General features: G+C 40.5%; 1 protein-coding gene across 1 annotated transcript in view; it reads left to right on the forward strand.

Annotated features, from left to right (window-relative positions):
- Positions 1-23958, forward strand: part of cwc27 (CWC27 spliceosome associated cyclophilin) — a 268357-nt gene that overhangs the window by 43918 nt on the left and 200481 nt on the right. Inside the window, exons 6-8 of the mRNA XM_060823753.1 lie at positions 3641-3744; positions 8139-8208; positions 9205-9284. Of these exons, the coding sequence (XP_060679736.1) occupies positions 3641-3744; positions 8139-8208; positions 9205-9284 (254 nt within the window). The remainder of the gene's footprint in view (positions 1-3640; positions 3745-8138; positions 8209-9204; positions 9285-23958) is intronic.

Here is a 23958-nt window from a genome sequence, read left to right on the forward strand (position 1 = left end):
GTGATGGAGATATCTTGGAAGGATTCAGTAATGACAGACAAACATGATTCACAAATTAAAATGTTGTACATTAAACTTAGTTATGAACTAAAAAATTAAACTAGCATTTTTTTTGGGCTTTATTCCTCATGAAGAAGAATTGTGACTCTGCAGAGTTATGCGTATGTGCCAACATTTAGCCCAGCGCATCATTGTGCATGATTGCCTTTGTTTTGTCAAGCATGAAACCAGTGTACTTCGCTAGGCTTCAATTCTGGTTTCCTCTCTTGACAGTCCTTCAGAGTCTCTTTGCAGGTGGAGGTGTGTCAGGTTAGATATCTGTGCATTGTCCAAAACTGGGTGAGCATGTGTTAAAGGAGTTAAAAATTTTGAGTTTTTAGTGCCCTCTGGTAAAATTACGTGGGAAAATGAATTTCACTGAATAACTACATCGCATCTGAACATGTCATGATAATTGGCTTATGTACCATTTTCCTGAGCAAAACTACATCTTTATTTCTGCCAACTCTCCACCCTTAAGATGTTAAAAATCCGCTATATAAATGAGGTCTTACGGTCATATAGGTCAGACAAGGTTAGGATGACCTGTTTTTTAAAAATAGTTTCTCTGTTGTTCTTATTTAATGCGAAATCAGAATCTATCATTAAAGTCAAAGAAAATTCAAAGACTAGTTCAAAGGCTCAATACTTTCGCGTAACAGTTTTCCACCCCTTAATTATTATTTAACAGATTCTCAGTTTTTGTGTTGTACAGCCAGCAAGAAAATTCAAGACATTAAAGTTTCTCAGTTGTGTGAATTAAGTTTTGCAATGTTTATTATTATAATTATTGCTATTATTGTTACGTCATTTTGCACAGCCTTGTGGACAATCATTTTTAAAAAATTTAAGTCGACATGCAGAGAAATACCAAATAAACATTTCAGTGGCAAACTTCAATCATTAATGATCCAATAATACCTTTACAAATCAGGGTGATAGAAATATCTTGGAAGGATTCAGTAATGACAGATAAACTTGATTCACAAATTAAAGTGTTGCACATTAAACTTAGTTTAATTTTTCAGTTTTTAGTTTATAAGTAACATTTTTTTGGGCTTTATTCCTCATGAAGAAGAATTGTGCCTCTGCAGAATTCGGCCCATTCAGAGGGTAAAAATGCCTTAAATGTAGCCATTAGTGGAATAATAGTAAATTGCATGCTGGAACTTCTGCAAGATTTCCATTATGACTTTACAGTTCAGTAATTGAAAATATTACGTTGAGGAACTGTGACTTTTGTAGATTGGATACCTAATTATTTGCATATTTTTAACAAAAGAAGGTACTGTCATAGCTTTTTATTTTGCACTTATCAGAACAGAATTGCAAGAATACCAAATCTCAAAGGGAGGAACAACTTGTACTGCATGAGATGAGGGTGCTGATTGGTTGGAGGTGGTAGAGGCATTGCCATGGAGAATGAACCAAGGAACAGTTAACTGACAAGATTTTCTTTAAATTCAAACCAGGCAAGTTTACTCATTTGGTCAAGGCACTGCACTTGAAATGCACTAGGGAATGGCCATCCCCTGCATGTGAGCATATGTTGCTCTGGCAGACATTACTGAGTCATGCTGTGAGCTTGACTAATCCTAATTTTATTTAATGTAATTCTTAATACAGTTGAAATTGTTAATCAAATATTGTTCAAATTGTTGAATCACGTCAATACTAGACATTGCATTATGAATTTTTCAAGCATGGGCTGGTTGGATAAGGTTAGCCTGTTGCAAACAACTAAAGGTTTGATATTTTGTAATAACTGGCAAAAAACTAGCACTGCAGTTATGTACACATTACTGATACATGTTGAAGGGGGAGAATATCTTTGGCTTAACAACCACTTTCTATTGGTAAATAATGGTGCTCACATCGTCACTGCATAGTAGCAGCATGAAGCGACAAGCTTCATCTGCATTTCAAATACTTTGAGGCTCCTTACTCTTCCAGGGTTATCCTGAGCTAGACTGAGAACATATCAAGACCAAAATAGGTGGAATTGGGTCCTTTCCTGAGTTTGTGTAAAGCATTGACCTGAATGGGGATGGCTATTATCCCATTGGATAGCTTTGATGTGCCCTATTCTGCCATCAAATTTGCATTGAGCAGGTAACCTAGATGCTATTTACAAGGTTGCTGATAAGGCCAATCGTGAATCGTATGAAACTGTCATAATCCTATCCTGGATATTGATCAGTGAAGGTTCACCTGTGTGTGCTAGAAGCTACATGTATTCCCAGGCTGGGCCCTATCCTTTGCAAACAGAGACATGTCCATGCATTATGCTTTTTCTCAGCCATATGAAAGCTTGGGGTACAGCCGTTCAGTGTGTGTTCCCCATGGCAATGCATTGACCAAAAGCGATCAATTTGTCAACCAATCAGCAAATGCATTCTTCACATGTGTTATTAATTTTGGTTCCTTTGAGATTTGATATTCTTGCAATTCTGTACTGATGAGTGCAAGATTAAACCTTTACCATCTTGTTTCTTCTAGAATTCTGAATTATTTAGGAATAGGATAGTATAGTGAAGTTTAGAAAATTGACATGTGGGATAGTTTAAGCACCATTCTCAAAGGTATTGAAAAAGGTCCAGAACTGTAATTCACTTGCTTTTTGTTTATATTGACAGAACTTTGGAAAAAATTTTGATATAAAATTAATGTTTGAGGGAAGGATTCAGGATTGCTGCAGACTAGGCCTCTCTCTTTACCTTGTCACTTCCATCCTCCTCCATTGCTTTTTTTCCTCTAGTAAAGATTTATAAACTGAACATGTTAGCAGAGTAAAGGCTCAAGATTATTTTGACATCTTTAAAAGATTTTTTTACTATTAAATTCGATGTTACAACCATTTGACTAAATATGACCCCTCTCTGTAAAATAGATTAAGTAAGCATTGATAATATAGATCTTCAGGGCTGTAGACTCATTTGGCCAGCTAAAAAGGCCCAGAATCACATTTACTTAACTATTGACTTAATTGTTATGTTTGAATTCAATGTTTACATTAAAGAGCAATTCTCAGAATGAGCTAACTACCTGGGCAGACAATCTAGCTTTGATCTGCCATGCTAATCTTACAAAAAGAGCAGATTTGTTTTGTGTTTTAAATACACACAATCGTGATTTGGAGAAATTTCGCTTTTCATTACATCAGATGTTCACATTCACATGTGGTAACTTCAGATATCCCGAGATGTTTTATTCAATGTTGCAAAACAATTTTCTGCCACTTAATATCACCAGTATAATTTGTGAATGCAAGCAATTTTAATGATTCAACATAACAAAGAAGCTGAAGTATAATTTGTTATATGAACAGTTACTTTTGCCCAAAATATTTTCATTATAAACAGATTTAAGTGTTCACAAAGACCTAAATTAGTGTTTCAACAAATATTGACACAAATAATAGCTCCTGGTGTCTTTTACTATCATGATCAGGCGATTACAACTCTAGAATATTTGAAAATCAGGTATAATAACCTTGAAACTATGCTTTTCTCTAAAATTTTAGGCATTTTCTTTCTGAATGTTAATGTTACATGTATATAAAATAATTTGCTTTTAAGCTTTCATTTAAATATTTTCCTAGGTGCTGCACAACAGCTTTGATGACATTGTTCCAAGAGTGTTGAAAAAACACAAAAAGGAGAAAAGAGAGGAGGAAATGAAAAAATCTTACTCCAAGGGGACAAAGTAATTAAAAGATGTCATGTTGTTACCCTTTATTAATATATAAGATGCTTATTTTCATACTGAAATTCTGTAAATCATTCCATTGACATGCATTTTGTGTATGATATACTTATATCTTGAATTGTATGTTTTAAATGCAAGTCTTGACTTTAAATATGACTACTCCCTTTTTTATTTATTAATTGATGAAGTAGTGTATGTTGTGAAAATATAGCATCTTAATGAGGGGATTGCTTATAAGTTTGGACCAGTTGTATAGCAGTTGAGAAAAAAATAGTTTTTTGCTGTAAGAAAAAGAGTTTATGGCTTTATTTGTCAATTTTTAACATGTTCCTTCACTCTATTTTCACTCTCTAGTGAACAGCTCTGATTATGATGTAAGGTTTAATATTATAGGCTGGAATTTAAGGAAAATATCACCAAAATGTATGTGAATTTGGCCACCCACCCTGTACTCTCCTCTACTGAGGTTAGCCTCCTATGGAACCATCTGATTATTGTTTACATCATTTTTCTTGGGCAATAAGATCATTATTAAACAATTCTGCGATCAATACCCACACTACTGGTCAACATTAGATCTCTGTATGCAAAATAAATTTGTGCTAATATGGGAAATCTAATGCATTACCACTAGTTGACATTAACCGTTTTATGCATCAAGTATTCTGTATGAATTTTGAAGAAGTTTGTTGTTGGCTGACCTGAAAGTTGCAAATGTGTTGCTGGTCAAAGCACAGCAGGTTAGGCAGCATCTCAGGAATAGAGAATTCGACGTTTCGAGCATAAGCCCTTCATCAAACTGAGTTAGCGTTTATATATTCAGAATGACTAACTTGTGCTGCGAGAACACTGCTCTGGCATCTCTAACCATTAGATTTTGTACTTGGCAGTGCAGCTTTTACCATTTTGGGTCCTGTCTAATACCAAATGCCCTTGATATTTAGAAACTCCAAACTGCATTGCTATGGATCCGGAGTCACATGTTCACCAGGTAAGGACAGCCTTCCCTGAAGGAGACTAGTGAACCCAAAAAGATTTTCCAGATTCATAGCAATGCGTTTTATTCTTGACTGCTCTATAGAAAATCAGGGATGGATAATAATTGCTTCCCTGGCCAGTGGAGCCCACATCCAATGAATGAATAAAACAATCAGCATCATAATGAGAGTCAGAGAGTCATACAGCATGGAAACAGACCTTTCGCTCTAACCAGTCCATTTCGAGCATAATCTCGAAATAGTCCAACCTGTCTGCTCCTGGTGCATATCCTCCAAACATTTTCTATTCGTGTACTTATCCAATTGTCGTTTAAATGTTGAAACTACACCTGTATCCATCAATTCTTCGGGAAAACCATTCCAAATGAGAACCACCCTCGGCATAAAAGGTTTGTCCCTCATGTCTTTTTTAAGTCTCTGTCTCACCTTAAAAATGGGCCCCCTAGTCTTGAAATCCCACGTTCTAGGGAAAAGACACCTGCTATTAACCCTATCTATACCCTATATGATTCTTGAGGAAAATGTATCCATTATACTTGCAAGTGAAATAACATTAAAATCAGAGGTATGAAATACTTTTCAAAGCTTTTCTTTTAAATAAAGAACAACAGGCATATAACAGATTTCATATCTATTTTGTTTTTGAAATTATATGTTGTTTTAAAATTGCCTGAAGTTTCTGAGATATTTGTATCATCGATAGTCACAGGTGAGGTGCCGGAAGACTGAAGGTTGGCTAACGTGTTGCCACTTTTAAGAAAGGTGGTAAGGACAAGCCAGGGAACTATAGACCAATGAGCCTGACGTCAGTGGTAGGCAAGTAATTGGAGGGAATCCTGAGGGACAGGATGTACATGTATTTGGAAAGGCAAGGACTGATTAGGGATAGTCAACATGGCTTTGTGCGTGGAAAATCATGTCTCACCATCTTGATTGAGTGTTTTGAAGAAGTAACAAAGAGGATTGATGAAGGCAGAGAGATAGATATGATCTATATGAACTTCAGTAAGGCGTTCAACAAGGTTTCCCATGGGAGACTGGTTCGCAAGTTTAGATCTCACGGAATACAGGGAGAACTGGCCATTTGGATACAGAACTGGCTCAAAGGTAGAAGACAGAGGGTGGTGGTGGAGGGTTGTTTTTCAGACTGGAGGCTTGTGACTAGTGGAGTGGCACAAGAATTGGTGCTGGGTCCACTACTTTTCGTCATTTCTATAAATGATTTGGATGCGAGCATAAGAGGTACAGTTAGTAAGTTTGCAGATGACACCAAAATTGGAGGTGTAGTGGACAGCGAAGAAGGTTATCTCAGGTTACAACAGGATCTTGATCAGATGTGTCAATGGGTTGAGGAGTGGCAGATAGACTTTAATTTAGATAAATGCGAGGTGCTACATTTTGGGAAAGCAAACCTTAGCAGGACTTAGACACTTAAATGTAAGGTCGTAGGGAGTATTACTGAAGAAAGAGACCTTGGAGTGCAGGTTCATAGTTCCTTGAAAGTAGAGTCGCAGGTAGATAGGATATGCTGAAGGCATTTGATATGCATTCCTTTATTGGTCAGAATATTGAGTACAGGAGTTGGGAGGTCATGTTGCGGCTGTACAGGACATTGGTTAGACCACTGTTGGAATATAGCTTGCAATCCTGGTCTCCTTCCTATAGTGAAACTTGAAAGGGTTCAGAAAAGATTGACAAGGATGTTTCTAGGGTTGGAGGATTTCATCTATAATGAGAGGCTGGACAGGCTGGGGCTGTTTTCCTGGAGCGTCGAAGGCTGAGGGGTGACCTTATAGAGGTGTAAAAAAAATTGAGGGGCATGGATAGGATAAATAGACAAAATCTTTTTCCTAGGATGGGGGAGTTCAGAACGAGTAGGGATAGGTTTAGGGTGAGGGGGAAAGATATTAAAAAGACCTGCGGGGCAACGTTTTCACACAGAGGGTGGTACATATATGGAATGAGCTGCCAGAGGAAGTGGTGGAGGCTGGTACAATTGCAACATTTAAGAGGCATTTGGATGGGTATATGAATAGGAAGGGTTTGGAGGGATATAGGCCAAGTGCTGGCAGGTGGGACTAGATTGGGTTGGGATATCTGGTCGGCATGGACGAGTTGGACCAAAGGGTCTGTTTCCATGCTGTACATCTCTATGACTCTTTTATTAAATTCAAACTTGGATATTTTGACTACTTGGAACATGGAAAATATTTTTCTAATTGTGGCATTCGAATGTTTCATCAAACTGAACCAGTAATGCATTAATATTGTAATAATTTTCCATTCCAAAAGTGGAGACTGAATTAATAAGCTTGTGTATATGTTGTAAAGTAGAAATATAATGTGCATAATAAAGTTTTAAATTACAGAGAGCTAAATTTGAATTTTTAAAATCTATTCTTACATAGGATGTGTGTGTTGCTGGAAGGCAAGCATTTGTTGTACTACCCCAGTTATTTTTGGGCTGAGTGACTTGCTGGCCTATTTCAGAGGGCAGAAAAGAGTCTCACTTTCAATTCTGTTGTTCTGGAGTTACATGTAGGCCAGACCAGCTAGGGTTGAGGACATTTTCCTTGAAGGACATGTATGAACCAGATGCAATTTTACAATGATAGCTTCATGGTACCTTTACTAAGATGAGCTTTCCATTCCAGATTTCTACTTAATTTGAATTTAAACTTGTGTCCCTGAGGCATGAGCGTAGACCTCTCAATTAAGCTACTATCTTCCCATGTCTGTATCGAAGATCTCAATACTTAGGTTGGCAATCAGATTTGATAGTGATGTCTAAGATTATCGTTGGGAGTTTTAGATTCTATCTGCCACCTCATTGAAATAGAAGCACATTTCACTAATACAAGCAAGACTAAATTAGCACCAGAAAGAAGACCACTCTCTACTTCAGCTTTAGAATATTTTTAAGGCAGCAATCAGTAGATTATTGATTAACATGGGAGTCAACAGTTATCTAAGGTAAGTAGGGATGTGGAGTTAAGACCACTATCAGATCTACTGTCATGGAGTAGGCTAGAGTTCCGAAATGGCCTGCTTTGGCTCCTAATTTGTGTGTCTGAATTTGTGTAATAAAACTTAAAAACAACAGATGAGTTGGTAACTGTTGATCAGATACATATATCTTTACAAGCTGGGAATGAGAGAATTATTTATTTAAAAACTGGATCCTGGGTCTATAACTAAGGAAAGAACTGACACTTAATTAATATGAATCATTGATTAGACTGCAGGTAGAATATTGGGTGTCTCGTCATTTGCTTCTCTAAATGATGAAGACAAACCAGTATCAAAGAAATTTTTATCATCTTATGTAAGCTGGTGTTGTTTAAAACAATGGATATTAAAGAAATAATTTTTATTACTGATTTTTTGTTTCAGAAATTTCAGTTTGCTTTCCTTTGGAGAAGAAGCAGAAGAGGAAGAGGAGGAAGTAAACCGAGTTAGCCAGGTGATAATCTGTTTTTATAAATTTAGTTATTAAATAAATTTCATTTTTGTTGCTGAGTTAAACCATTTGGAGTGAAAGTGAGGTTGCTATGTCCGGACAGTATGACAGCATATTTTCTTGGTGGTTTGCATTGTCACTTGTCAACCTTGTTATTTCAAACAATAACTTTTTTGATATTGTTTAGGAAGATGTAGTGCCTTTTTGTTACAGTTTCTAAGTGGTCAGTCACTTATTGATGGCCGTAGATTTTGTTTACTCTTGAGGGAGTCCAGAAGTAAGGAATATTGTTTTAAAATTAGTCGCTCTTTTCGAAGAGATGAGAGAAAAACGTTTTTATATTCAGAAGTATGTGAGACTTAGGAGCTTTCATGGAGATGGGTTCATCAAATAATTTTGAGGGAAGGTATATTCTTGTTCGGCAAGGGAATTGAAGAGGTAGGTAAGAATGTGAAATTTGGAGCACAAATAAGTCAGGCATGATCTTACTGAATAGTGGAGCACACATGAAGGGCCAAATTGTCTGCTTCTGTTCCTAATTCAATTTATTGTATGTTTGTTAAACAAATTTTGTGACTGTAAGAACAGGTCAAAGGCTAGCAATTGTGCATTTAATTTTGCTCTTGTTTCACCAATGTTTGTTCACCATCAGTGAAGCACAAGCTAGGAATGTGCTGGATATTCTGCACTTCCTTGGATAAGTGCAACTCCAACTTAACTGGACAGCATCCAGTTCAAAGCATCCTGCTTCATTGGGACCCCCATGTGCTCTCCCATTGCCACCAACAGAAATGACAGCAATTTATATCAAGGCTTCTCTGGTAGCACCTTCCGACCTTGCGACCTTTACCACCAAGAAATACAAATGCAGCAGATGCATGAGAATGCTACCATCTGCAAACTTTCTTCCAAGCTACACATCTTGATGTTTATTTTAATCAGTATTGAACACTTCTTTATTTTCTTTAGAAATTATAAAATTTCTGTTTTCTGTTTCAGAGCATGAAAGGAAAAAGCAAAAGTAGTCATGATTTGTTAAAGGATGACCCCCGGCTGAGCTCTGTTCCAGTTGTTGAAAGGTGAGCCCTGAAATCTAGTGATTCTTAGTTTCTTGAAGGTTTGATTAGTGAATTCAATCGTCGGGTTAGATGTTGAGGTTTTTGAACCAGAATGATCTTGGATGTAACCACTTGGTCTGTTATTTAGCTTACTTCTTTCAAATGGCAAATTGGAGTTACAGCACTCGTCACTGTATAGGGAAATTTTACAGAATTAGGGCCGGATTTCATTAGATTTTGGTGACTTTCTTGAATAATCTGACAACACTCTTGTCTAAATTTAAGCATAAACAAAGATCATTTGATGTACCAGTGGATGAACTAGATTCAAATGTTGGTGACTTCATTGGACTCCTGAAAATGATCGTTGCTGCAGTTATCTTGCATCTAATTATTTGCTTCTAAAAATTGCTTCTCGGTGTGCAAATTGAAATATATAAATTATGAGCAAGACTAGGTCATTCGGTCCTTCTAGCCTACTTCACTCTTCAACAAGATTATGGCTGATGTGACTGTAGCCTCAACTCAGCTAAATGTGTGATCTGCTTGTATTGCTTGCAAGATAAAGCTTTTCACTGTGCCTCGGTACATGAGACAATAAATTAAATTAAATTCAACTCTATAATCCTGCCTATTCCCAATAACAATTGATTCCCTTGCTAGTCAAGGATCCACCTCTGCCTTAAAAACATATATAATGACTCTGCATCCTCTGTTTTCTGGGAACACATTTACAAAGATTCATGACCCACTGAGATGAAAAAAAGTCTCTTCATCTCAGTCCCTGATGAATGACAACTAACTTTGAAATTGTGTGCCCCTAGTTCTAGTCTGCCCTACAAGGGCAAACATGCATCTTCTGAAGTTTCCTCAGTATCTTGTATGTCTCAATGAGATCACTTCTCATTTTTCTCGACACCAATGGAAAGAGGCTCAGCCTGTCCAATCTTTTTCATAAGCCCCCATCTCAGATATCAGTTGAGTGAATTTTCTCTGGACTGTCTAATGTTTTTACACTTTTATTCAATAGGAGAGCAAATCTGTACATTATACTCTAGATGTGGCCTCACCAATGCTCTGTACAACTGCAGCACAATATCTGCTTCTGTATTTGATTCCTTTTGCAGTAAATGAAAACATCCCATTTACCTTCCTAACCACTTATAATGTCTGCATATTAAACTTTTGTGATTTATGTACCAGGATAGGCAAATCCACTTCTACCTCTAACTTCTGCAATTATTTATCATTTAAATAAGTTGCTGCCTTTTGATTGCTTTTGCTGAAGTGGAGGTGTTCACATTTTCTCACATTAGGAGGTATAGTTAGTAAGTTTGCAGATAACACCAGAATTGGGGAGGAGTGGACAGTGAAGAAAGTTACCTCAGATTACAACGGGATCTTGATCAGGTGAGCCAGTGGGCTGAGAAGTGGCCAATGGAATTTAATTTAGATAAATGCTAGGTGCTGCAGTTTGAGAAAACAAATCAGAGCAGGACTTAAACACTTGATGTTAAGGTCCTAGGGAGTGTTGCTGAACAAACAGTGGAGTGCAAGTTCATACTTCCTTGAAAGTGGAGTCGCAGGTAGATAGGATAGGTTAAGAAGGCTTTTCATAAGCTTTCCTTTATTGGTCAGAGTATTGAGTACGGCATTGGGAGGCCATGTTGCGGCTGTACAGGACGTTGGTTAGGCCACTTTTGGAATATTGCATGGAATTCTGGTCACCTTCCGATTGGAAGGATATTATGAAACTTGAAAGATTTCAGAAAAGATTTACAAGAATGTTGCCGGGGCTGGAGGATTTGAGCTATAGGGAGAGGCTGAGTAGGCTGGGGCTGTTTTCCCTGGAGTGTCAGAGGCTGAGGTGGGACTTCATAGAGGTTTACAAAATCATGAGGAGCATGGATAGGATAAATAGACAAAGCCTTTTCCCTGGGGTGAGAGAGTCCAGAACGCGAAGGCATAGGTTTAGGGTGAGAGGAGAAAGATATAAAAGGGAGCTTCATGCAGAAGGTGGTATTAGTATGGAATGAGCTGCAGAGGAAGTGGTGGAGGCTGGTACAATTGCACCATTTAAAAGGCATCTGGATGGGTATACGAATAGGAAGGATTTAGAAGGATATTGTCCAAATACGGGCAAATTAGACTAGATTAGGTTAGAATATCTGGTCTGCATGGACGGGTTGGACCGAAGTGTCTGTTTCTGTGCTGTACATTTCTATGATCCTGACTCTACTCTATTTGACATTTTATTTCTCCCACTCACTGAATCTACTTATACTTCCTAACAACAAATGTAGCCACCATAGAATTGATCCCTTCATCTAACCCATCAGTATAAATTGTGAATAATTGAGGCTCCACCATTGTTCCCCATGCCACATCACTCATCATATCCTTCTAACCTTTGAACTGTCCACTTTTCTGCTTTCTGTTAGCTAACAAATTCTTTGTTCATGTTAAAATGTTACTCCCAACACCATGAGTTCTTATTGTAATCTTTGATGTGGCACCTGGTCAAATCTAGAAATCTAAGTGCAGTGCATCTACTAGTTCCCCTTTATCTATGTTACTTGTTACCTCCTCAAAAAGCCCCTATAAATTAGACAAACATGATTTCCCTTGTGCAAAACCACATTGACTCTGCCTAGATTGTATTGATCTTTTCTCAGGGTCCTGGTATAGCCTCCTTAATAATAGATTCCAACATTTACTGATATTGGGCGAACTGACCTTTTGTTTCCTGTTTTCTGTTTCCCTTTGTTCTTGAGTACAAGAGTTAAATTTGCTACTCTACAACCAAATGGGATCTATCCAGAATAAAAGGATTTTTGGGAAGTTAAATGCATCTCCTATATCAACGGTCATTACTTTTAACACTCCTGATGAAATCCATCAGGGCCAGTGAACTTAGATTTTGGTTTCAACAATTTTTCCCCCTATCCTTTCTCTGGTGATTGTGATTATGCTCCCTTTCACCTTCTGATTCACAACTATATTTGGGATGTTATTGTACCCTCTACAGTGAAGACAGTCATAAAATATCTATTCACATCCTCTGCCATATACTGTACCTATTTTCCATTATTGATTTCCCAGACTGACTGAAGGACTGACATTTTACCTTTTTTTACTTTGTAAATACCTGTAGAAATTCTACTTAGCCAACTTTCTCTTGTACTCTGATTTCCATTTCTTTATTAATCTTTTGGTTATTCTTTGCTGCTCTTTATATTAAGGGGAGGCAACAGTCTAGTCATATTAGACTTCTCTTAGTGAGCAAGAAAGACTTCGTCTTTTTTTTCCAGAGTTCTGAAATATACCCTTAAACTGCCATTCTGCTGACCTATCTCTGTCAATTTATCCCTTAACTTGTTTTCCCAGTTCATTTCAATTAACTTTAATCATAATTGAACATATTTAATTTCAATCACTCTTCTCTCTCAGAATGCAAACTTTGATCATATTATGATCCCTGCTAACTAAGGAGGGTTTTACTGTGAGGTCACTGATTAATCCTGCTTCTTCTCATATTACTATATCTGGTATAGCCTGCCTTTTGTTGGATCAATAGCATACTGTTTGAAGAAACTGTCCTAAAAGCACACTTTGAACGCATCATCAAGGCTACTTTCGCCAATCTGATTTAACTAATCTCTATGTAGATTAAAATCACCAATGAACACCACTGTATTTTCCCCTCAAGACCCAATTGTTTCTTTTAGTATATCTCATTCTACATCGTGGTTGCTGATAGGGGGCCTATAAATCACTCCCTAAATTATTTCTTACTTTTACTATTTCTCATTTCTACCCAAACTGATTTTACTTCCTGACCTTCAGAATGAAGGTCATTTCTCTGTCGAACAGATGCCTTCATAATAAAGCTACCCCTGCATCTCTTTCCACCTATGTGATCTTCCTAAATGCCATATATCCATGAGTATTCATGTCCTCGTCAAATATATAGTGCTGGTCACATGCACTAGAGAGTCACTCAAGCAATTAAGTTTTGTATTGAGAAATCCAGATTCCACTGTTGTGTACATTGCTGCAGGAGTAAGTTGATAACTTCTTAGATGACTTTGTAAAACTGTTCCTAAATTATAAACCAGACTTTTAATCATGCAAGTTCCCAACTGTTTCTTGAACAAAATGAGAATATGTTTGGTCACAGTAAAAATTGGCAAACGTGAATTCTCAGGAAATTCCAATCTCCATTTAATATGTTTCTTCACTCTATTATCAGCTTCTAGTGGGCTTCCTCTGATGACGATGTAAGGTTTAATATTGTTGGTTGTATTTTGGAAAGAATCAGCATAATTTTATTTTAAATTTAATTATTTTAAAATTATTTCATTTGTCACTGTAGCAGTTTAGTAATGTAAAATTTATAAGCTTGCAGATTATATGTTGTTTTAATGTTGATTGATAAAATGATTAACAATAAATAAAAGCCCATCCACCTGGACATCCCGTGCTGGCCTCTTACCCGCCCTCAATCTCTTCATAGCCAACTGCCGCCGCGACATTAACCGCCTCAACTTGTCCACCCCTCTTACCCACTCCAATCTCTCACCCTCGGAACGTGCAGCCCTCCACTCCCTCAGCTGCAACCCCAACCTCACTATCAAACCTGCAGACAAGGGAGGTGCGGTAGTAGTTTGGCGCACCGACCTTTACACCACTGAGGCTAAACGCCAGCTCGCGGACACCTCCTCCTACTGCCCCCTTGACCATGACCACACCTCTCACCACCAAACCATCATCTCTCAGACCATCCATAACCTCATCACCTCAGGGGATCTCCCATCCACTGCCTTTAACCTCATAGTCCCACAACCCCGCACCGCCCGTTTCTATCTCCTGCCCAAAATCCACAAACCTGACAGCCCTGGCCGACCCATTGTCTCAGCCTGCTCCTGCCCCACCGAACTCATCTCTGCATACCTCGACACGGTCCTGTCCCCCTTAGTCCAAGAACTCCCCACCTATGTTCGGGACACCACCCATGCCCTCCACCTTCTCCATGATTTTCGCTTCCCCGGTCCCCAACGCCTTATCTTCACCCAGTCCCTGTACACCTCCATCCCCCTTCACGAAGGACTCAAAGCCCTCTTCTTCTTCCTTCCCCACCATACCAACCAGTACCCTTCCACTGACACCCCCCTTCAACTGACTGAATTGGTCCTCACCCTGAACAACTTCTCTTTCCAATCCTCCCACTTTCTCCAAACCAAAGGAGTAGCCATGGGCACCCGCATGGGCCCCAGCAATGCCTGTCACTTCGTAGGATATGTGGAACAGTCCATCTTCCGCAGCTACACTAGCACCACCCCCCACCTTATTCCTCCACTACATCGATGACTGTATCGGCGCCGCCTCGTGCTCCCACGAGGAGGTTGAACAGTTCATCCACTTTACCAACACCTTCCACCCTGACCTCAAATTTACCTGGACCGTCTCGGACTCCTCGCTCCCCTTCCTAGACCTTTCCAATTCTATCTCGGGCGACCAAATCAACAAGAACGTTTACTATAAACCGACCGACTCCCACAGCTACCTAGATTACACCTCCTCCCACCCGCCCCCTGTAAAAATGCCATCCCATATTGCCAATTCCTTCGTCTCCGCCGCATCAGCTCCCAGGAGGACCAATTCCAATACCGTACAACCCAGATGGCCTCCTTCTTCAAAGACTGCAATTTCCCCCCAGACGTGATTGACGATGCCCTCCACCGCAGCTCCTCCACTTCCCGCTCCTCCGCCCTTGAGCCCCGCCCCTCCAATCGCCACCAGGACAGAACCCCACTGGTCCTCACCTACCACCCCACCACCCTCCATATACATCGTATCATCCATCGTCATTTCTGCCACCTTCAAACGGACCCCACCACGAGATATATTTCCCTCCCCTCCCCTCCCCTCCTCTTCCCTATCAGCGTTCCAAAAAGACCACTCCCTCCGTGACTCCCTTGTCAGGTCCACACCCCCCACCAACACAACCTCCACTCCTGGCAACTTCCCCTGCAACTGCAAGAAATGCAAAACTTGTGTCCACACCTCCCCCCTTACTTCCCTCCAAGGCCCCAAGGGATCCTTCCATATCCACCACAAGTTCACCTGCACCTCCATACACACCATTTACTGCATCCGCTGCATCCGATGTGGCCTCCTCTATATTGGGGAGACAGGCCACCTCCTTGCAGAACGTTTCAGAGAACACCTCTGGGACACCCGGACCAACCAACCCAACCACCCCGTGGCTCAACACTTCAACTCCCCCTCCCGCTCCACCAAGGTCATGCAGGTCCTTGGACTCCTCCATCGCCAGACCATAGCAACACGACAGCTGGAGGAAGAGCACCTCATCTTCCGCCTAGGAACCCTCCAACCACAAGGGATGAACTCAGATTTCTCCAGTTTCCTCATTTCCCCTCCCCCCACCTTGTCTCAGTCTAATCTCTTGAACTCAGCACCGCCTTCCTATCCTGCAATCTTCTTCCTGACCTCTCCACCCCACCCCCACTCCGGCCTATCACCCTTACCTTGACCTCCTTCCATCTATCGCATTCCCAACACCACTCCCCCAAGTCCCTCCTCCCTACCTTTTATCTTAGCCTGCTTGGCACACTTTCCTCATTCCTGAAGAAGGGCTCATGCCCGAAATGTCGACTCTCCTGCTCCTCGGATGCTTCCTGACGTGCTGCGCTTTCCCAGCAACACATTTTCAGCAATAAATAAAAGCAAATAAAGCAATCGCCCATAATTTTCCAGAAGTTCTTTTGAAACAGAATTTAAATAGTACATGCCACTCTTATTCAAATAAAGCAGTGGGATAACTGAGTTAACAGTAGGCATGGAAATTAATTACAAAATCTATTTCTGCATTGCTGAATATATGATATTTTATCATAGACATGTACAGATGGAAACAGACCCTTCGGTCCAACCCGTCCATGGCGACCAGATATCCCAACCAAATCTAGTCCCACCTGCCAGCACCCGGCCCATATCCTCCACACCCTTCCTATTCATATACCCATCCAAATGCCCCTTAAATGTTACAATTATACCAGCCTCCACCACTTCCTCTGGCAGCTCATTCCATACCCTCTGTGTGAAAAAGTTGCCCGTAGGTCTCTTTTATATCTTTCTTCTCTCACCCTAAACCTATGCCCTCTAGTTTTGGACTCCCCGACCCCAGGGAAAAGACTTTGCCTATTTACCCAATCCATGTCCCTCATAATTTTGTAAACCTCTATAAGGTCACCCCTCAGCCTCCGTTGCTCCAGGGAAAACAGCCCCAGCTGTTTAGCCTCTCCCTATATCTCAAATCTTCCAACCCTGGCAACGTCCTTGTAAATTGATGTTTATTTAATGATGGACTAGGTTGAAACATGAAACCATAGAACAATTACAGCACTGAAATGAGGCCATTCAACCCATTGTGTCTGCACCATCTACAAAAGTAGAGCTGTGATATCCATGTTTTAACCTGTGCTTTCTTCAGCTTTCAGAGTCACTTGTTACGTTTCTGCCTTCTGTTCTCTGCTCTGAATTTGCCTTCCGGTTCCCATTCCCCTGCCAATCTAATTTAAACCTTTCCAACAGCACAAGCAATCCTCTCTGCAGAATCTTTGCCTAATCCTGTTTAAGTGTCAGCTATTGGCTTGTAGACATCCCACCCTCCACAGAATTCTGATGCCCATCCTTCTATATCCACTTTCTAGTTACATGTTCAAAGACTCAGCTGTCCTATTTCTGTGCTCACCAGCATGTGGCTTAAGGAGTAATCATGAGACTACAAGTTTAGAGGTACTGATTTTCAATCTCCCTGAAATCTGCTTTCAGGACCTCATCCCTATTCCTTTCTAGGTTACTGGTACCAATGTTGACCACAGTCTTTGGCTGATCACTCTTTCCCCAGATGAAGGTCTAGCATCTGCTCAGTAATGATCTTTACACTAGCAAGAGAGACACAGGGTATCATTGGAGTCACTTTGGCCACTGAAATATCTTCTCGGATCCCCTCTGCTGCTATTTCTCTTCTATTCTTCCCCCTCCAGCAATGCTGCCAATTTACTACTATACAGACATTGCCATCATTCTGGTTGCTGCTGCTCTTCTCAGGAACCGTTGTTTAACAAGATGTGAGCTGGTGGGTAAGTGGAGCTGACTCTACAAAAAGGTGGCACGGTGGCCCAGTGGTTAGCACTGCTGCCTCACCGCACCAGGGTCCCAGGTTCGATTCCAGCCTCGGGTGACTGTGTGGAGTTTGCACATTCTCCCCTGTGTCTGTGTGGGTTTCCTTTGGGTGCTCCGGTTTCCTCCCACTGTCCAAAGATGTGCATGTCAGGTGAATTGGCCATGCTAAATTGTCCGTGATGTTAGGTGCATTAGTCAGAGGGAAATTGATCTGGGTGCGTTACTCTTTGGAGGGTTGGTGTGGACTTGTTGGGCCGAAGGACCTGTGTCCACCCTGTAGGGAATCTAATCTAATCTAAAATATCTTCCATGATCTTATTGAATGGTGGAGCAGGCTTGATGGGCAAGAGGGCCCGCTCCTACTCTAATTTCTTATGTTCTTAGATATTTTTTGGCAGTCCCTCAGGGTTGAACGTGACTTGTTTCCACTCCTGGGATAGGGTAGATTGGCCTGGGAGAGTACGCTCATGTTGGTATACCTGTCCTGCCAGTGGCTTTACAGGATTTTATGTTGGCAACACCAGGGATAACTCTCCAGTGATTTGAAGTGTTTGCTCTACATTGTTCATGTTTCCAATGTTTACAATGGGATGAGGACTACCGCTGCTATGCAGACCATGAACTTAGCATTGGTGTTGGAGTCTAGGTCTCAAACTTCAATGTGCCAGTGCAGGCTTTGGAGGTGTTAGGAACAGCGTATTTGAAGTTGAGGTTGGATTTCATTGTCAAATGTCTGCTTGCAATGGGAAATGATCCACTGTCTCGGGGCTTGCTTTTGATTTTGGTCGGGGCAGTTTCGGTGTGACAGGAGCAGACTGGTAGACAATCTTTGTTTTCCAGATATTTTGTCTGAAGCATCATCTGAATATTGCAATTTGATGACAGAATTTGGGTGTGGTCTTGGTTCTGGCCTGGAGACATCAAATGTTGAATAGTTTCCCACTCATCCTATAGGTTAGCTCCACTCTGGGGAGCTTCATGAGGTGGAAGGGAGTGGTGTGGTGAGGAAGATGGTGGCAAGTGTTCCATCATTCTAACCTGTTTTCAAATAGAATACCATTTAATAAACATAATAGACTCAGGGGATTCTTGCACTGCTGGCTTGGTTCTTTTCAATTGCTTGGTAGTCACCCATTCCATTGCTGCCTGTATCCTTTTAACCTGAAGTATAACCACTTGTCCAAACATGTTATCCACATAGTGCTGTGCCTCATGGAAGCACAACAGTGACTCTGACCACTGCTCAAGTTTTGAAACCCAGAGCTCTGGCTTTGAAGCTGGTAGTCCTTTCTGCAGATGTGTTCATCTGGGGCCCATTGTGTAAACTTCTCTCAACTGCAGAATGTACATTACACTTATCCGAACTGAATTTCTATCCCTTGACATGAAAAATAATTTATTGCAATTAAGATTGAAGAAACACTCACTGGTACTCCCCAACTAGCTTATTCTCCATACCAAAGTAAGAGCCAGTGACAGGAAATAGTTCTGAATGTCGCCTTTTCTCTTTCATTATTTTCAAGCTTTCAAAACCATTCCCCTGTCTGAAGGAAATTTTAATTTCTTTCAATGAAGCTGGGTCATTGCATTAATTCAAGGCAGACTTATGTTTTTGACGGACCGACATAGTGAAGGATTATAGGGAACAGACAGGAAAGTGAAGTTGAGACCAAAGAATCAGCCAAGGTGTTACTGAATTTTGGAGCATGATTGAAAGGCTGAATGGTCTACCCCTACTCCAAACGCTTTCCGACCTGACAAGCTATGCAGGTTATGTCTTACTTACCAGAAGTTCACAAAATGTATGAAGTTTTTAGTAAATTAAATTGTAGTTTAACCCTGTGACATTCCAAGAGCCATGTCGGGTTAGGACTGCTTGAAATATTATGTTGATTAGAATGTTACATTTACGTTCAATTACAAAATTAAACAGTAGAGCTTTTAATACTTTCTTAGATATAATCAGATACAGAAATATGGATATTTTAAGGTGGTATTTGTCTTCTGAGTGAACTCTATGAATGGAAGATTTGACCCAGTATCACAGACTTGGCAGACAAAGCTTTTAATTCCTGATGAAGGACTTTTGCCCGAAATGTCGATTTTTCTGCTCCTCGGATGCTGCCTGACCTGTGCTTTTCCAGCATCACTCTAATCCAGTCTGAGAGCTTTGGGGATAGTTACTAGAGGAGATGAACTGAAAATAAAATCAAGTTTGGTAAACTTGTTTAGAGTCTTGGTTAGATCACACTTTGAGTGAATGATCAGTTTTGTTTTATATATTATAGAATGAATTTGAGGTATTTGAAACTTGCAGAAAATGTTTATGTGAATGATACTAGATCAAGAAGTTTTATCTGTCAGAAGGGATTGAATATCTCCCTCTGACTCCACTTTCACCATTTTGCAACACCAATTATCTGTTTCTAGTCAGGAATGTGATGGACTTCTCCCCAATTGTCTGAAGTACAGTTTTAACCACCATTAAAAGAAGCCTGACACCATTCGGGGCAAAACAGCCTGCTTGATTGGCACCACATCATAAACACCTTTTTCCCACTGCCATCAGCAGTGGCTACCACCTACAAAATGGACTGAAGAAATTCACCAAGGCTTGTTAATACCTTCAAAATTGACAACCATTTCAATCTTCAAGGACAAGGGTAGCAGATATATAGAAATACCACCCCTGCAGGTCCTCCTCAAAGCCACTTACCATCCTTACTGGGCTATGTATCATGTTTCCTTTAGTGTTGTTAGGATGAAATCCTGGAATGGCCTCTGTACTGGCATAGTGAGACCACTTACAGCATATGGACTGCAGCAATTCAAGAAGGCAGCTTACACAGCTTACACGTGGCCAGCTAAGGCCACGTACAATTGCACCAAGACGTCCCTGCTTCTATAATCAAAATTTTTCACTTTGAATCCCAATATACCTTTTGCCTTCTTTGCTGACTGCTGCATCTGCATACTTATCTTCAGTGAGAGGAGTACAAGGAAACCCAAGCCTTAATGCACCTCACCCTTTATTAATTTTGTCATTCAGATCATAACTTGCCTTCCGTGTGACTTGTAGATGTGGGAGTCAGAAGGAAAATTACTCATTGCAAGACACCTACTCTCTGACCTGTTCTCTTCGCAACTTTTATGGCTGTCCAGTTCATTTTCTGGTCTCTATGATCTTGATAGTGAAGTACTCTCTGATAGTAATTCCATAGAATATACAGGGATGATGGTTAGAGTTTTTCTCTTGTTTGAGAAGGTATTGATTGCAACATGAATATTACTAGCTACAATTCAGTTCAAGCCTCCATATTGTTCAGGCCTTACTATATTTGGACATTGACTGCTTAAGTATCTGAGGAGTCATGAACATATTGTGTGTTCATCATCAAACATCTCTACTTCTGTTATTGTGTTTAAGGGAAGATCATTAATAAAGCAGCAGAAGGTATTTGGGCCTAGGATGCTACTCTGAGATGCACTGGACCTTGATGACTGACCTCCAACAATTTCAAATGTATTTGTTTGTGCCATAGATGACTTTTAAAAAAATTTGTTCATGGGAACAGGGCTTTGCTGGCTAGATGAGCATTTATTACCCATCCCTAATTACCCAGAGGGCAGTTAAGAGTTGTTGTGCACCTGGAGCCACATGTAAACCAGACGAGGTCAGGATGGTAGCTTCCTCCTGCGAAGGGCATTAGTTGATCAGATAGACTTTTCTGACAATCAAGAATGGATATACAGTCATCCGTAGACTCTTAATTTCAGATTTTCTTTTGGTTGAATACAAATTACACCATCTATTGTGTGTTATAGACCAGGCCAGACCCCCTCAAAGCATTTCAAGAGGGTAGCCTAACTTTTCTAGTTGTTTAAAACATGTGTAAAGTGGATGTTCCAGGAGTGATGCAGCTGGCCCAACCACTCAGTTTCAAATAAACAGACTTTATTTTACGCATGAGCAAGAGAAAACCGAATTTAGAATAAGGTAACTATTTGAGAACCCAATTAACTCTATCACCACTTAATGATGCTGTTCCAAATATTTGCAACATCCCCATAAACACCCCTTATCAAAAAAGAAAGGTAAAATCAAACACAGGTTCTCACAGGAGAGAATTCAGAGAGAGAGGATCAGCAAACAAAATAGCTTGCTAAACCCAAACCAAACCAGAAAAGAGCTGAGCTGGGAGAACTGGCCACTCCCCTTTCATTGTCCAAGTGTTTTCTATTTAAAACTGTATCTGTTAGCTATAATCAATTTGGCCCTAAAATCCACACAAACCAGACACATCAGAATCTAAGTGTTTACAATTATTCTGGAAAAAGAAAGCCAAGGACAACCTAAACTTGCTAAAGGAGTAGCATTGTCTCACCTTCACTATCCCCCTTTTTAAAACAAAAAGAACCATCAATATCCAAAGGTGGCTTCATTTTAAAACCACTTAATTTTACATTGCTAGTATGTTGCATCACACAAATACATTATATTGATTATAAACATCGTACTACTATATTCTGTTTCAATGTGTTTACTCCTGCCGGCGAATGTTTCAGTTTCTCATCCAAGTCTCACCCAGGTGTCAGCAATCTTGTTTTCCTGTTCTGCCGCGTGCACAATTTTCAAGTTGAATGGCTGTAACAACAAGCTCCACTTAAACAGTCTGGAATTTTTGTCCTTAATCTTCAATGGGTTATGATCAGTATATATGATTGCCTCAGACACATTACTGGTAATATAAACGTTGAAATGTTGTAACATCAACACCAAGTTCAAAAGCTCCTTCTCAACTGTTGAATATTTCTGTTGATGAATGTTCAGTTTTCTGGAGAAATACCCGATAGGTCTTTCTATCTTTTCATCGTCTTCCTGTAAGAGCACAGCACCAACACTCACATTGATAGTGTTAGGGAATAAATCTTTTGCTGGATCATTTATGACAAAATCGTTGGGAGTTGAGTCCTTGAGTATTAAACAGCTTTATTCGTGGCCATGGGGAGTACATCTTCCCTCAGGAGTCTGGTCCATTGAAATACAGATTGCCACAGTTTATATAGTATATCATATCGCACTGTCCGTTGGTTACGCAATCTACGGGCAGTCATAAGGTTACTTAAGGGTAGTGGTCAGTTCGAGTAGCTGCTACATACATATCATAGGCCTACATTTCTCAAACCTGTAAATTAATGTTAGCTTCTACTGCAAGTTCATATTAGCAGAAACTGATAATTAGTACAACAGACAATTCATAGCAGAACTAGATAGAAGTTGGGGATGCTGAAAATGCGCTTGTAACTGCAAGGTCATTACTTGCAAAAACAAATTCCTTAGCTTATTCTAAAAGCACTGAGTCAGCAGTCTATGTTTTGCTGCGAAGATTGCTTTGTGACAAAATGGCTTTCACACAAATTTGTGGCAAGTTTTCTTCCACATTCCCTCCTTTTTGATATAAGATCAAAGAAGCAGATTGGGAGCGTTAGCAAAAGGGGAACGTAACCAGAGCCAGGAGGATTGTTGGGGGTTGAGGTTCTGAATTGGTCAGGTAACTGCCTGGCTCAGGCTTGAAGGAGCAGAAGGCTCCAGGGATTGGCTCTCAGGCTGAGACATAAAGGGGGCGGATGGCTGCAGGGAGTGGTACTTGTCCTCGGGGGAGTTCGTTGGTGAAGGGGACTCAGAGTATCTGCGAGAGCACCGGAGAGGAGGGCCACAACAGTGAACTGAACCGAGTACAGGATTGTCTGCAGGGTTTCTAGTTGAGCAGTTCCTAAGGCAGGGAAAAGAAAGCTGCTAGTCACTCAAATCCCGTATGGGTTCGCTTGGTGCGAGTTTGCAATGGATTAAACAGAGAGGAATGGGAGTGATGAAGGAAATGAACCACGTACCATAAATAGTAGCTGCCCGTTCAGGAAAGCGGCAACCAAGGGTAGGCCCATGGCCACAAATGAAATAGGTATCATTATAAGCCCTCAAGTGGGTAGTTTGAGTCTCAGACAAATAAACCAAAAATGTGGGATGCTGCTTATCAGTTTTAGTTTGGTTGGCTGCAGCTGTTTTGTTGAGAATTCGCTTGTTGTGGAGGAGGTTTTTGAAGTTGGGATATTGGCCAAATGGGGTGAAACGCAGTGGGTACACGTACTGGTCCTGCCTCCCAACCCCCGCTAGTTTGTTCTCTCGGCAGATGGTTTCCCCAGGAACACCCTGTCCCGGCTCATGCCCAAAACATCGATTCTGCTCCTTGGATGCTGCCTGACCTGCTGCGCCTTTCCAGCAACACATTTTCAGCTCTGATCTCCAGCATCTGCAGTCCTCACTTTCTCTTGAATCATTACACTGGCAGGTTCAGTTTGGTCTAACCACCATTCAGCAATGCGGCAAAAGTGAGGACTGCTCCTACCCGAAGTGTTGATTTTCCAGCTCCTCGGATGCTGCCTGGCCTGCTGTGCTTTTCCAGCACCACTCTGCAGATGCTAGTGG

This window comes from Hemiscyllium ocellatum, chromosome 1, assembly GCF_020745735.1.
Source record: "Hemiscyllium ocellatum isolate sHemOce1 chromosome 1, sHemOce1.pat.X.cur, whole genome shotgun sequence".
Taxonomy (NCBI): domain Eukaryota; kingdom Metazoa; phylum Chordata; class Chondrichthyes; order Orectolobiformes; family Hemiscylliidae; genus Hemiscyllium; species Hemiscyllium ocellatum.